Raw genomic sequence first — 16,377 nt, 5'->3', positions numbered from 1 at the left:
GGCCTTGGGAGGTAATTAGGATTAGATAAGGTCACGAGGGTGGTTGGTGCCTTCATGATGGGATTAGTACCCTTATAAAAAGAGGTACCAGGGTGTCTCTCTCTCCCATTTTCTTTACCTCTGCCATGTGAGGACATGGCAAGAAGCCAGGCAGATAGCTCTCACCAGAAACCGAGCCTTCTGGTGCCCTGATCTTGGACTTGCAGCCTCCAAAACTGTGAGAAAACAAATTTTTGTTGTTTAAACCACCCAGTCTGTGGTATTTTACTGTGGCAGCCTGAGCTGATGCAGATAATTAGTCAACATCCACTTGCATCTCTACCAACCCAAATTAATTGTTATTTCTATGTTTAAGAATCACTTGTACTGCCATCAGTTTTCTACAACTCACAGAGCTGTAAAAGAACTTAAAGGTGATGGAAGGCACAGATAACACAAAAAAATGCACTAGACGGACACCTAGTGATCTCTTCTGCCAATTTCAAAATCTATCGTATTTTGCCCCGACATATCTAAAGAACAAACAATAAGCTAATTGTCCTTACCTCTCCTGTTCTGACGTTATTCCACAAGACACCTGCTGTCACCTCTTTTGATTAAGAGTCTGTATTCAAGCTTTAGGGATATTTAGTTTGTCTTATTACATGTGCAACCCAGAGTTCCTGAGCCTATACCAACCATAAGGAACATTCAAGAGTCAAAGTCACAGTGATGTCCTCACAGCACCCACCTTGGCCTCTAGTCCTCACTGGCAAAATCGGGACCTCTCAGGCCCCTCCTGTGTCATTAAAGGGATCCCTGGGGCGGTGTAGCATAAACTCAGCTGTGGATGATTGCTCTCACAGCCACCTGAAGATATCAGATCCCCTTTCCAGCATTTACCTTGTAGCTCCCCAGATGCCAGTGATCTCCTTGGCCTTAGTCACAAGTACTATGTCACCTTTCTAAAGTCACCCATGTTGCCATGTGAAGCTGCTTCTTCTGCTATACCACTCTCCTCATGGACAAACAAGGAAGGAACACACGAAAGTGAAAAGAGCTATCACTTATTGAGCTCCCATGATGTGCCAGGCTAGGTACGTTACATCCTTTTTTTTTTTTTTTTTTAACTCATGTCATTTTTGTTTCTGCTTTGGTAGTTAAAAGTAAATTATACATACCCTAAAAGAATCTACAATATAAGACCATTCTTCTATATGCCAAAGATAATCACACTGAATAAAGTTCTTTCACATCTGATAAAATTAATAAGTTCTTCACAGCATGTAATATCTAGTCCAAATCTAAATTTTCCCAGGTGTCCAAAAAATGTCCCTTACAGTTGACTTCTCCAAACCAGAAGCCAACTCAGGATAGTGCAACTGGTTGTCATGCTCCTTTAAGTCTCTTTTAATCTAGAAAAATACCCCTTTTTCATTGGCTGACTTGTTGAAGGGCTAGTTGTCCTGTAAAATGTCACACTTTCTGGATTTGTCCACTTGTTTCCTCACAGCATTTGTTACAATATCTATCTCCTACCTTTCCTGGAAACTGGAAGAGCTAAAGCCGTAATTTAAGTTAAACGGTTGTGACCAGATGGAATATGTCGTCAAAAGGCAACTAACATCTGCTTGTCTAAACATTAGTGATGCTAAAACTGAATGATTTTTCAGCCCTCCAACGAGACCACCAGCAGTTTACAAAACACTGGGCTACATTATGCATTGAGTATATTTTGATGAGATAACCTGCAGTCTTGACAACCATGTGCAACATTCCTGCAGTGAGAAAACACTTTAGAATCTTCCGCAACCCACTACAAGCTAGCATTTTGGAATACTTCCTTTTACAAGCAAACCGTCTATAGTGAATTTCAATTAAAAATGAAACTTAAACTCACCGGGCTTGCTTTTTCTTCTCCAGGCCAGTGATGTTGAGTCTTGACCATGGCACCGCCCAGTGTGAAGGCTGCAGTGACAGGCCCAGGTCTCTGATGTGCATCTCCCCGGTTTCTCCCCTCACAACAAGCGTCCCAGCCTTTCTTTAACTTTGTGGTTCTTCTCTGACCCCTTCATGTTTCCTTCCCCCAGGGGGCCCTAAAGGGAACACAACATTTTTAGCAAACACTGTGAGACTCAAATCCTTTACTGCATTTCAACTTTGAGAATCGTTAAGAGATAGCAATTGTGAAATGGATTTGCAAATTTGAATCAAGAAACTTAAATTTGCAAGAACTTTTACCCCAAGGACACATGAAAACTTGGCTCTTAAGTGCCATCTTGAGTACTTCTTAATTTTCAGCAATTATTATTCAGGGAATCAATAATGATAATATGATGCTGAGAAAAGTCAATGTAACTACCATTACAGTAATGCTCCACTTACGAGCAGCTTGAACTAGAAGTCAAGTGTGATTAAGAAAGTCTCCTTGAAACCCAGAAGGCCTGCAAATCTGCATCCAACCTACCTTCCAGAGGAAAAAAAGAATCCTTGGAAATCAAATTAAGAAACATAGTCAAATGCATTAATTATATGTTCATTAAAAGTACATAGCAGGAATATAGAAGTGGGTGAGTAGGGGCACCTGGGTGGCTCAGTTGGTTGAGCATCTGATTCTTGATTTTGGCTCAGGTCATGATCTCATGGATACTGAGACTGAGCCCCATGTCAGGCTCTGCGCTGACAGTGCAGAGCCTGCTTGAGATTTTTTTCTCTCTCCCTCTTTCTGCCCCTCTCCTGCTCGTGCTCTCTCTCTCTCTCTCTCAAAATAATAAACTTAAAAAAAAAAGAAGTGGGGTGAGTATATAATGCCTTGTAAATGGGGCAAGGGGTTAGTGAAGTAGTTAATTTAAAGGAGAACAGATTTAAATCCACTGGAGTCATTTTCCCCAAAGTAAAGCAGAGAAGCCAAGAACATAAATCTCCAACAACTAAGGGAAGTTTATGTTGTTCTCACCTAGAATGAGGCAATCCCAATCAGTTACAAAGGTATATCTATGCTGGTGATCCATGTAATACATATTTATTTATATTTGAAGATCTTTCTTAGAAGAAGCAGTAAATTTATTTTATAAACATATAGGGTAGGTATTACACAGAGGCAGATGTCATCTTAATGTCAGGAAGAATTTTTTTGTGTGGCAAAATATACATAATATAAATTTATCATTTTAACCATTTTTGAGCGTAAGGTTGTGGCATTACCTTGTGCAACCATCACCACCATCTATCTCCAGAACTTTTTCATCCCAAATGGATGCTCAGAAGCACATTAAACAATACATCCTCATTCTTCCTCCAACCCCCTACCTTCTGGTAACCACCATACTACTTTCTGTCTCTGGTTTTGACTACTACTCTAAGCACCTCATGTAAGTGGAATCATATAATACCTGTCCTTTTGCATCTGGCATATTTCACTTAGCATGATGTCTTCAAGTTTCATCTACATTGTAGCATGTATCAGAATTTCATTCCTTTTTAAGGCTAAATAATAGTTCATTGTATATATGTGCACTACATTTTATCCATTCATCCATAAATGGACACTTGGATTATTTCCATCCTTTGGCTATTGTGAGTAATCTTGCTATAAACACGGTGTACACATACCTGTTTGACTTCCTGTTCTCAATTATGTTGGGTATATACCCAGAAATAGAATTGTTGGATCATACAGTAACTTAATGTTTAATTGTTTGAGGCACTACCATACTGTTTTCTACAGCTACTGCACTATTTTACATTCCCACCTGCAATGTGCAAGGGCTCCAATCTCTAGACATCCTTGTTAACACTTGTCGTTCTCTGCTTTTTGGTAATAGCCATCCTAATGGGTGCAGAAGAGGAATTTTTAATAACTAGACCTGTGCCACAGTGGGGTGAGCTGTTCCCAGGATGTAGGGGCTGATCGATGTGCTCTACCAAAGACTGGATAGACTAAGATGTTCAGCTGTACAAGCTGTGCACTCTCCAAGTGTGTCTGGTCACAGGGTGAGCAGGAGCTAAAATCCAGTACATGTTTCACCTTCCAAGGTGTGAACCCTCATATAGAACTGCCTTTTCTGGGAGGAAGCAATAACATTTTCTTCCCTGAAAATATTGCCCGCTTGCCAAGTCATGTGCTTGAAGGGGCACTTTTTTTCAATGCAAACTAAGGCACTTACTTATAAAAGCTATTGGTTATCCTGGCTGGCTGACTCTCTGTCATGGAAAGCTGTAGACAGAATAGATTAATGCACAGGGTAATACCTAGTCCAGTTGGACTAGATGACTATTAAGGTCCCATTCAATGGTGATATTCCGTGCATCTCTTTGATGGTTTTACAAGTTTCCCCCTAAAAATTCTTTGAAACTCCTTCCATTGACAGATGGAAGCAAAACCCTGTCACCTTGAATCTGGGATCAGTGACTGCTTGATAACAGAATTCTGCAGAAGTGACACTGTACCAGTCTCTAAAGCCCAGACCTTAAGAAACTGGCAGCTTCCACTTCCTGACCCTTAAGACACTCCGTCTTGGAACCCAGCCACCATGCTGTGAGGAAGCCCAAACCACTTTGTAGAGAGACACGAATGTTGGTTTTCATTCGTCACCAAGTGAGTGAACTGTCCTGGAAGTGGAGTCTCCAGCCCCAACACAGATGAGCTGTCCCAGCCAAGCCCTGCTCAAACTGCAGACTGATGAGTAAAGTAAATGATTGCTGTTGTTTTAAGCCACTACTGTTTTAGGGTGACTTTCTTTAGCTGCAGTAGATAACCAGAACAGTCTGAAAGAGTTACCTGTGCTCCAAACTCACATTTCCACAATATGTCTCACACCAGAAGTGCAACGAAGGACCCCAAGGGAGAAACTTCTCTAAGGAGTCCTCAGTTTTTTCTTGTATGTCACAGGCAATGGCCTTTGTCCTTCATCTCCTCCCCTCCTCCTTAACTTAGGATAAAAATCTCCATCATGGAAAGATGCCCGCTTTCTGCAATGTCTGCACCCTCCGGGTTGGGATTTCTTGAGGAATCGTAGGTTTCTCTGAGCCACACACTGGAGCCTTTCACAGACTCTCCCGCCTTGCCTTGAAGTGGTATGCAAGAGACAAGGTAGTAGCAAAACTTGATCCAGTAAACTGCTAAGTTTGGTTCTTGAACGCGATAAGCTTCAGAGAGGGCATACAAACCCAAGCAAAGGGGCGGGGAGCACAGAGGAGACATCCGGCTTGGACCCCGGCTCTAGCCGCAGTCTTTCCCTCACGGATCAAATCTGCCCGTGAAGGGGATGGGCTTTTCAGCAAGGCCTTCCACAGTTCTGAGTCTTGTCTGTTGGACTATTCTCCTCCTTCGACTGCCAACCCCCCACTTCAGTTCTGGAAGGAAATGGTTAAAAGGCTGTTGCCCTTCAGGGCCTGGGAGGCAGCTGGGAGGGGGCGGCAGCTTTGTGCTTTATAGTGTCTTCCTCCTGGGAGGGCTGGAAGGTTGGGACGTTCTTGCTGTCCCAGAGTGGAGGCGAAGGTCTGGGAGTGTTACGAGGAGAAGGGGAGGACAGCCGGGAGGCGTGTTCCCCTGGAGTTTTCTTTTTCTTGCGAGCCTTCGCGCGCGCGCGCGCGTACAGTCATCCCTTTAGTCTGGCGATTGCGGACGGGCGGTGGAGAGGCTCCGTCCCACTCGGTGGCCGGAGGCTGGAGGCTCGGGAAGACCTCCCCGGAGGAGCCGTGCCCAGGAAGCTTTCCGAAGCGGAGGCAGCTGTGCTTCCCGGGCTGCCGCGGCGTGGGAGCCGGGGACAGCCACCACCCACCCTCGCCGGCTCCGCTTCCTCCCGCCCAGGCGCGGCGCGCGGACCGGGCAGCTGTTTGAGCCCGCCGAGCTCCACGGTCGGTGCAACTCTTTCCTCGGGGACCCAAGCGGGGGTGGGGGTGGGGGCGCCACCTGGGAGGACTGGCGAGCAGGGAGCGTTTTCGCCCGGCGCCCTGCAGCTTGACGACCCTCCGCACAGGGGCTGGCACCCACCTGCCCGCGGGCGCGTGGCGGGGCTGGCGCCTCTGTGGGAAGGGCGCGCTCCGGAAACGTTTGGGGGTTGGGGGACTGATCGAAAGCCCCCAGCCTCCCCAGGCGGGATTAGGATTTTTAGTCAGAGGAAAACCAACGGTTTTCCCTGGTCTCCCTTTTCCCCCAAGCACATAAGAACTTTGTGGAACATCACGCCCTCGTCGCTGGCTCCAAAGCCTACTTGCGAAGTTTGCCTCGCAGCCTTTTCTTACTCGCCTGCTTCTCCTCCTTGCACACCCGGGGTATGCCAAGGGTAGCCAAGGGCACTTGGTGTGAGGGACTGATGTGTTTTGGAAAACCCCCAGTGCAGCTAATTTGGAAACCTGCCTGTAGAGGTCTGGGCGTTGTGTTCTGTGCTCTCCTTTAAAGGGCACTTGTTGCCTTTCACGTGCAGAAAACAAGGGCTGTTTCTAGATAATCAGCCTCTGTTTACACCATCCTAATGGAGTTCCCGGATAGAGTTGGCGGCGGAGGGGGTGGGGTGGGAGACACATTAAAGTCAGTTGTCTGTAAGGAGAGTTGCTAGTTTCTTACCCGGCAAGCAGAACCCACAGAAGACTAATAAAAAGTTCCTAGTTTGTTTGTTTGTTTTTTTCTCTCCTCTAGTAGATATTCATGGCCTCCTGCCCCGTGTTAACTAATTGAGAAACATCTTGGCAATCATTTCAGTAAATTGCGTGCTCTAAATTTATGCCATTTTGGTAAGGTTGGAATTTCCAAATTACTAATTACAGGTGAACTTTAATCCTGAGAATCCAAGATGTTAAATGCTTGCAGTGTAAACCTAAGGATTCAGTCGTCTTACTTAATAATAGCTTTAGAACTCCATCAAATTCTTAGCCCCCAAATATGAAGAAGGCTGAATCTATAAACTGTGTTTTTCAGGGAAGACCCTGAGATGCTTCACTAGAGCTAGGTCTGATTGTGACCGAGAGTTCCAAGCACAGCATGACTTGGATCCACGGAAATGTGCTACAGGTTCATCCATGGAGGAACATGCATTTGAGTGGCTTTTTATTTGCTTTTGCATTTTTCACCCAATGATAATATGGTACCCACATATCTTTGGCAAGTATCCTTTAGCTCTGCTGCTTATGATGTGTCAAGAGCTGATGGAGATGTCATCATAAGTGATGTAGCAGTATTATTGTGAGAACAAGAAACGTGGCTTTAATGGTAGCTAGCTCACACTTTGATGAGAACCTATAGCCTTGGCCTCCATAGTTCCTGCCTAATCAGCTGACCAAGCAAACCAGCATGCTGATGTTCAAACAATAGTGGTACCTTTCCTAACTGGCATAATACCCATGATAGCCAGGTCAGTTCACTAAATATCCTCCTAGTGAACTCTACTGGGCAAAGAGCCACTCCATTTCCAGGAAAGGCCTTCTCTTTCTTATTTTTAAGGAAACATTACTGAAGGGTCCATCCCAACTGGGAGAGTAGGAGGCTGTAGTCATTAAATAGCACAACATACTGAAGGATTTCTTTTCTCTCATATCTATGATCTAAAGAAGAGAATGACAAGGTGCTTTGTTCTTAGAATCTTGGTCTCCACTGTAGAATGCAAGCAGTGGCATTTTGTAGATCTACAGTATTCGGTCAAGTATTCACTCCAAACTGTAAGAAGCAGGAAAAAACTGCAAACTATTTATAATTAAGCAAAGCAAAGTGAGGCATTATGCCTGTCCTGACACTTTTTGGCCATGAAGACTTCTTCAAGACCCACTTAACTCATGATTAAAATGGGAATATTGCCCCTGCCTACCAGAGTTACAAAGTTCAAGTCAGATAACAGATGCATACATAATAAATTATTAATATACATACAATGTTATTTTTTCACATTCCCAGGAAAAACCTCAGGGGAAGGCAAAAGTATATGGTATTTACACCTTGTACTTACTTTAGACCTTCTGCACAACTTGAATAAATCTTATTTCATCGACATATTGTCTAAACCTAAGCTCTATTGATTTCCCAACATAACTGTCAAAATTCCTAAAAGCGGTTAATACCAACTATAAATAGACCAAGAAAAAGGACACAATTTTTTAAAAACTACATTATGACCATATATATCATAGACACATGCCACTGCATTAATGAGGTTATGGTCTTCATTTAAAGAATCATTAAAAACTCACAGAGAAGAAAATTTACAAAATATTTAAGTGGGAGGAGCCATTTTTAATTTACCTTTGATTACTGTGTTACCACCAACTCCCTCATTTCCTCCAACATCTTTTCTGTAAAAAAAAAAAATCATTTATTTATTTTGAGAGAGAGAGAGAGTGAAGAGGGCAGGGCAGAGAGAGGGAGAGAGAGAATCCCAAGCAGGCTCTATGCTGTCAGCACAGAGCCCGAGGTGGGGCTCCAACTCCCGAACCCACAAGATCATGACCTGAGCTGAAATCAAGAGTCAGACACTTAGCTGAATGAGACATCCAGGTGCCCCTCCAATATCTTTTAAGGATTAAAGTATCCTTCTGAGCAAGAAGGACCACTTGCTGTCAGCAAGTCACTTAAACAAAACAAAAAACGAAAACAAATGATCTTTTGGAAACAAGTAATCACCCTCCCAAATCTATTGTTTCATGGAAACTCTGGGAGACTGTTGAAACATTTTAGGTGCTAAGAAAGCACAAGAAAGAGAGATAGTGGGGTCTAGTGGCTAAGAGCTCAGGCTCAGAGTCCGACAAACCTGCCTTAGAATCAACATTGCCACTACCACCTGTGGACCTGAAGGTTCCTTGCCTTTACTGAGCCTCTGGTCCCCTATGTTTCTAGAGGAACTGTGCATCAGCCTCACAGAGGCATGGTGTGCATTAGACAACACCATGCATGTGAAGTGCTCAGCACAGTTGGTGTGACAAATGTAACCACATAGGATGTTTCAAAGAAAGCATGAGACAGATAGCCCTTGGAAAGCCAAATTCTGTGCCTGGCCTGGAAAGCCATTATTACCAGCTTCACTTGCTGGCAAGTATTGGGATAATAATTTCTAAAGAATGGAAGAGAGAGAGAAAAAATTCCTGTCAGAGAGGTGGATTGTACACATTAATCATCAAGATTTTCAATAAAATGAATATTTTGTGTGTATCAATTGTATAACTTTTAATCGAAACTAAGATTGTTAAATGTATTGATGGTATTAAGCACAGTTCTGATTTTAAAAGAGCATTTTATGACACTTTAAATAACTACCTGTGCTACATTTTAACCCCATGTTCATTATTTACCATATGTACAACAGAACACATTTTGGAATATTGAATGTTAGTTACAGAATTTGCTAATTTTATGCCTTGATACCATGTAAATTTTACTCGGCAAATAATGCCTTTTCTCTTCCATTAATAAATAAAATTTTGTATGTCAACTCTTGAAGATTTTTGCAATTCAGATTTTTATCAGCCAGTGTAATGGAGAGAAAAAAGTAACTTTTGATCTACTAAAGGAAAAACCCATATGTCCTCATCCATATTATAATCTAGATATAATCATGGATGGAGATGAGAGAGAGAAAGAGAAGGAAGCAGAGGGGCGTAGAGAGAGACAGAGACAGAGACAGAGATAGAGATAGAGATAGAGATAGAGATAGAGATAGAGAATTTGCCATAATGGAGCTTTGATCTTGTCTTTTTTCCCTGCCGTGGGATAACCTTACACAGATCTTATCTAATTACCAAATATATATTACTTTTTACCTGACGCAGTAAATAATCATTGACTACAATTATTGGCAGCTGGATTTTGTAACCAATTATTTTTCCTCCTTTCTTTTCCAGGTGAAAAAAAAAAAAGCAAGTGTATAAAGGGAAGGTAGTAAGAGACATTTCCTCAAATTTGCATCACGATGGAAACCTTTTGCCTCAAGGTGTCCTTCTGGGTAGCGCTGGTTGGATGTGTGATCAGTGATAATCCTGAAAGCTACAGCACAAACCTAAGTACTCCAGTGGATGATTTCACCACTTTTCGTGGGACAGAGCTCAGCTTCCTCGTTACCACTCATCGACCCACTAATTTGGCCCTACCTAGCAATGGCTCAATGCACAGCTATTGCCCGCAGCAGACTAAGATTACTTCAGCTTTCAAATACATTAACACTGTGATATCTTGTACTATTTTCATCGTGGGAATGGTGGGGAATGCAACTCTGCTCAGGATCATTTACCAGAACAAGTGTATGAGGAATGGCCCCAACGCGCTGATAGCCAGCCTTGCCCTTGGAGACCTTATCTATGTGGTCATTGATCTCCCTATCAATGTGTTTAAGGTAGGAAGTAACCACAACTATATTTGCAGGTTTGAACATATGTTCTGATTCCACAGTAAGAGAGTTGCTGCAGACCTTTGGAGTTTTAGTCTGTGTTTTTACTGAGAGTGATTTCTGCAGCCTTCAACTTTGGTGGCCTTTAACATTTTTATTATTTGTTAAAGGTTACATTTATTTGCTAACTTAATTGTTCACAAAATCGCGTTTTGGGGAAGACTATTCAAAGTCACGGTCTTTAATGAAGCAGATTCTCATGCCAGCCCTGAGCTTGCTGAGTGGATGGGCAATCTTGGGAAGAAACTGGATTTTTCTGAGACTCAGTTTTCAGGGTGAGATCTATTGAGCCCAAAAGATACTTAAAATAAGTATTTCTTCAGTTTCTGTAACCTTTTTAATGTGATGCCATTCAGTGGCCAGATAGCCAGGGTACATGTTGAAATGAAAGTACCTGTTTTATTTTGACGATCTGGATTGATGATGGAAGCCAAAGGGTATGCTGGCTTCCCTCAGTTGTCTCGGTGACTTAGAGATAGTGAGGTCCACGTGATCTCAGCTCAGTGTTGACCTTGTTGAACAGTGTCACTAAAGCCATTTAAAATAGGCCTCAGTTTACTGTTGCCTTCTTCATTTCTTCAGTTTACAGAGTTTTTATTCGTGGAGTACCCACTGTGTGCCTGCCCCTGAGCTAGGCAATAAGGATCCCAAGACAAATATGACAAAAGTGATGCCTCAGTGGGAGGGGAAGATAACTCACCCACTGTCACTGTGATCATCTTGCTTTAGGGACTGGTTAGTACCAAAACAAAGTAAAGCCCAAAGGAATTAGATGTTTCGTATTTGCTAGTGGTTGTGAGGGGAAAATGGCTGCAAGAATTCAAGTGAACTAAAATTCAAGTAAAATTACGTGGTCTATGCCAGATGTTATGGAATGTCTTTATTCTAAACCCAGGAAAAGTACTTTCCTCAGCCTTTCTTTTTTTTTCTTCTATGTCTTATCCATAAAAACAAAACTATTCTGAGCCATAATATTCTGAAATATGACTTTAAGTAGCAAGTTTTGTTTGAAGACATGATAAATTTTAACTAAGAGTCTCTCGGTTTCCAATAAATACACTTAAACTATGGCAAAATTATGCTCGCCTACCAGGAAAAGCGGTGATACAATGAAGTGCTGACAGTAAAGATGAAAACAATGATTACGGTCTCGAACGTTACAAATAAAAAGCATTTCAAAAGTACTCAAGTATATTGTTGGCAAAATTGGAGAAATTAGACAACAAATGATAAAAAAAAAATTATGTGCCATCTCTTTTCACAGAATGGCATGAAAACATATGTTTTCTATTTGAACTTGAAATGGGATTTTAGAACTGAACTATGATGCAAAACTGGAAATGCATAATTAACTTAAAATGTTTAGCACATGCTATAGAACTTAAATTTTTTTAAAGGTTATTAATTTTCTCTTTATGAAATAATGTGTGTGAACACGAGGCTTTCTCATGACATCTTTGTTTAATAATAGATTTAAAGTGTTTATATGACTCTTATTCAAAATTTTACTCTAGTAGTTATGTTGTAGAGTATTAAACATTGATTATTCATACTTATATACTAGTTAACCAACCCATCATGCCTCAGAAGAATAATTAACTATCTCTGAATTAATTATTCCCGTTTGACCATTTGCAAAGAACATTTTTGGAAAACCAATATTTGCGACTGCTGGAAAGGACACTCGCTTATCTCTTTGAGGTGCTACCTGCCAGTCACTAGACTAAACATCATTTCTAGTCCAGACCAACAAACGAAGCCAGACCGTCTGGACTATCCCCAGTTGGTGAAAATTCAAATAAAACTTGGTTTTACATTCATATAACAATGGATAATAATCTACACATCCTCATTTGACCAAATGGTTCTTCCTTTTGGGACTCTAATACTTTATATCCCTTATTCTGTTCTATACAATGTGGACAGTTTGACAAGCTTTTACATCACAGGGGTACATTTGTGTAATTACTGTTTTTCTAAAACTCACATAATGAGACATTTAACCAACATTAATTTTAGAAAGGAAATCTTTTGGGTTAAAAAAATACATACATGCTTTAGTTATTTCAATCTTCTTGCAGAGGAAAAGAAGAAAACATTTAAGCTAAAAAGCCTCCCAGTATTTGGGGGTTATTTCTACCTCATTCTGTCAGTCCTCTTCTCTGAGTTGGGAGACAAGAAGATGTAGTTTCCCTGATATCTGCCCAGGAGAGTCCAGAGAAACCCTTCCTAGTGATGTGAGTTCTGGGCCTTCCTGCCTTTGGTCTGCAGCTGCCTCCTGCTGTAAGAGTCTGATGCTTTGAAGTCTCACCTATCAGACCTGTGGACTCCTCTGACCATGGCATATGCTGCAAGGCGAAGCAGCAGCTGTCCATCTCCCTTTACCATGGTGTTCAGTGCCAAGTGGCTCTCGATCTGTGAGCATGGAAGAGGGGGTCCCTCCACACCTATTTCCAAAAGTTTCCTAATCAGTCTCCCTATCTTCAGGGTTTCTTTTCTCCAGCCTATACTGGTCTTCACTTCTGCTGACCGAGTGTCATTTTAATAAAAATCACCAAGGAGCTTCCACGTTTAGTAGTTGAGGTCCTCTCCACTCTGACCATACTTTACCTACTTCTTACCAGCTGCCAATGTGCAGGCACAGCTCTTGTCAAAATGCCATCACTACAGCTAACTAAATAACATTCTCAGAGGGGCGCCTGGGTGGCTCAGTCAATTAAGTGTCTGACTCGGTTTCGGCTCAGGTCATGACCTCATGGCTCGTGAGATTGAGCACTGCGTTGGGCTCCAGGCTGACGGCGGGGAGCCTGCTTGGGATTCTCTCTTTCCCTCTCTCTCTCTCTCTGTCCCTCTCCTACTCATGCTTTCTCTCTCTCTCAAAATTAATAAACATTTAAAAAAATAATAACATTCTCAGAGAGGCGAGGTCTAGTCACTGAAGGACTGCTACTGAGGCATTTACAGATCCTAAGTTGAAAAATAAGTCCAAAGTTACATGTGTTGCATAAAGAAGAAATAAGCCAAAAAGTGGAGAGAGTCTCCTCTGGCCCTAGCTTGTACTCTCACACACACACACTACTGGTGATAAAATCAGACAATCGACAATCTGAGACAATAAAATTCAGAGCAGAAGGAACCAAAGGAAGCAAATAAATGCCAGTTACCTTCTTGGTTTTCAAGCATGCAAGGGCCTTGCAAATGGCAATGTTGGGGAAAAGTTGTTACTAATGTTATCAAAGGATTACTCTAATTCTTAATTATGCAAAAAGCATAATATCACTAATTATAAGAGAAGACTGACCAAAACAGGAGAGAGGAACGGAAAAGAGTTACCGACCCTTTCAAATACTCATGCTTGTCACCTAAACTGATGATGGATTTTATGTGTCAGGAAATTACATTATCTGATATCCTGAATTTTCAAGAAATGCACAAATTTAGCCAGTACATTGATCTGTGTATAAATTGTTTACATCCATTACAATGACAAAACAATTAAAACCTTGTATCTGTGCTTAGGGACTACAAATAACCCCCAACTACTAAATGCCAATATAGGTTAGGAGAACAGAATCTAAAAATTGTACTCTTTAATGATTCTTGAGATTATGTTAATGCCATAGAGTGCCATCTATAGGGAGATGGGTTATAATTTTGAATAGAGCGGAATCTCTAAAAGTGATGTTTATGCATGGGTAACCAGCCAAAGCTTGGCATCATGTGCTTTCAGGATAACAGCTCACCCATGCTTGCACACAGATATGCCCATAAAACACTGTAGCTCAGCCCCTTTAGTAGAAACAGGAATGTGGGGAAATATGTGTGTGAGAGAAGTAGATTGCAAAGGATTAAAATGGTGGCCGAGGGAAGAAGTGGAGTCCAATGACTTAGCATAGAAATCTCTCACACGCAGAGCTGGGCATTGAAACTAGTGATGTCGTAGATGATACTGTAGGTGAATAGTGTCTCTTTTTAGCATGTAGGGTAAAACAGGTTTGTGAGAAGAAGCTAACAAGCCAGTGGCAGAATCTAGTAACTGACTGTTGGTTACTAATTTGGTCCACTCTAAGCATCCACCTCTTATTGAGGACAACAATGAAAAATAAACAGATATAATTCTGTTTGAAATTATCAGAAATATTTTGCAATGGAAAGTCAAGACTCAATATGTTGCTCTGGCAGAGGATCTGAGCAATGTGGAAACCAGAGACGTTTGCTTGGAGCCAGTTATCTGCATATTCACACAGCCTTTGACATCTTGTGCAACTGGAATCCATTCTGTTGGGGCAGCCATACCAAAGTTGTCTCCTGACACATCAAATCACCAAGGCAACTTTTGCCTAAAAAATAAATCGCCACAACTTATAGATTGTGTGTCTCAAACATAGTAGTCATTCAGTAAGTGCTTATTGGCATAATTTGGTTTGTTCAGGGTCTTTACTGGTAAAATTGACTTCTTATCAGATTTCTCTGAGATCTTCCAGTTTAAATACTGATGGTACTGATGATTATGATGACAATTTGTTAGAGGGAATCTTCATTTATGTACAAGACACAGGAAATTATCTGTGGTCTACACATCTTATTCCCCCAAATTGATCAAATTACCCACCAGATTATTGTCCATGTGATAATGATGGTGTCTCCCTTTTACTTAGCATCAAGCAAATAAAAACATATCCTTCTTATGTACTCCAGTAATAGTACTAGAACCATAAAATTAGGGATAAAAACTATATTCCCTGAATTTTGATAAAGAAAAGTGTGTCCTTTGACCAAGATCTCTGCCCCTTGTTGGTGCATTGCAGCTAAATGTTTCCTATGGGGTAGCTCTGCCTCTGCCTTCCCTCCTGGGCCTCTCTCTGTACACATTCCTCTACCTCCCTTTCCTGGAGCTAACCTGGCCCGTCTGAGAATACCACGATGGTCTCTCTACCTGGCAGATTTTCCCTTCAGGCCTCCTCTGGCTAATTCTGCTTTATTAATAAACTTCAGATCTCAGCTTAAACATCTCCTTGTCTGGCAAGTATCTATAACCCAAACTGGGTTAGTGCCTTTCTCATGCGCTCCCACGACACCCTCTATTAACCCTGAAATAGCATTTAACACACACTCTGTTGTATTTGCCAATTCACTTGCCTGTCTGCCCCACTAGACTTCAAGTTCCTTAAGACAGGCTGCCATAATTCTCATTTATCATTGTATCTCCTGCATCTAGCATTGTACCCAAGTTAAAAAATATTTGATGAATGAGTAAAATAAGAACATGTACTGGTACCTGCTTCTATAAGAGTGTTTTTCCTCCCATGCAATTCAAGATCTAAAAGCTGACTTCCTTTTTGAATTTACTGAATTTCTACTTTTTTCTTGCAAATGAGCAACGTCTCAGGGTCCATAAATCTGAGGGAAAAGTGTGCAAAGCAGAGCTGCACATAACAGGGTCGTTTTCCCCTTCTGCCTATGTCCGGACACTGTGTTACCTTCCTCTCTCTGGCACATATAATCAGTTGAGGACTCTTTTCAAAGTTTCTGTGCAATATGCATTCTTTGAGCATACTTGGAATTGTGGTTTTGATTGGAATATTAAACCTACACGTGATTTGGGATATCAAAATGAACATTCATATCACTAAAGATTTTATTTACTCTTCAGAGAACAGGAAATAGGTTGAGTTTGAGTTTCTGGCGTTGCTAAGACACATGCGCATTGCAAAAAATTCATTATGCTAACTAGCTGATTTTAGAATATCTGTACACATAAAATGACAGAGTGATAAATTTATTACCCAATTTACTGTTTGTTATAAGGAAGTTGCTGTCTGGAAAGGCTTCAGAACCCTCTCCAACTCTACCTCCCATTCTGACTTTTCGTTTCCTGTGTCTGGGAACCTCATTGCCTTCTCTCATGCTCATGTTAAGTAATTATTCTCATGTGAGGTTACTCTGCTAACCCTCAGCATTTGGCTCACAGCACAGTTATTCCTATTTCAGGGAGGTGGGGGGATGGAAACCATCCATAACTGCAAGATTG

The 16,377-nt window shown here is 41.5% G+C and overlaps 1 protein-coding gene across 1 annotated transcript in view; it reads left to right on the top strand.

The window, feature by feature from the left end:
- Window positions 1–5,766: 5,766 nt before the first annotated feature.
- Window positions 5,767–16,377, top strand: part of EDNRA (endothelin receptor type A) — a 59,357-nt gene continuing 48,746 nt past the window's right edge. The window contains exons 1-2 of the mRNA XM_042983818.1: window positions 5,767–5,838; window positions 9,805–10,292. Coding sequence (XP_042839752.1) covers window positions 9,873–10,292 — 420 coding nt within the window. The 5' untranslated portion in view covers window positions 5,767–5,838; window positions 9,805–9,872. The remainder of the gene's footprint in view (window positions 5,839–9,804; window positions 10,293–16,377) is intronic.

This window comes from Panthera tigris, chromosome B1, assembly GCF_018350195.1.
Source record: "Panthera tigris isolate Pti1 chromosome B1, P.tigris_Pti1_mat1.1, whole genome shotgun sequence".
In the NCBI taxonomy this organism is placed as follows: Eukaryota; Metazoa; Chordata; class Mammalia; order Carnivora; family Felidae; genus Panthera; species Panthera tigris.
The sequence above is the reverse complement of the archived record's forward strand: the minus strand, read 5'-3'. Positions and strand labels throughout refer to the sequence as shown.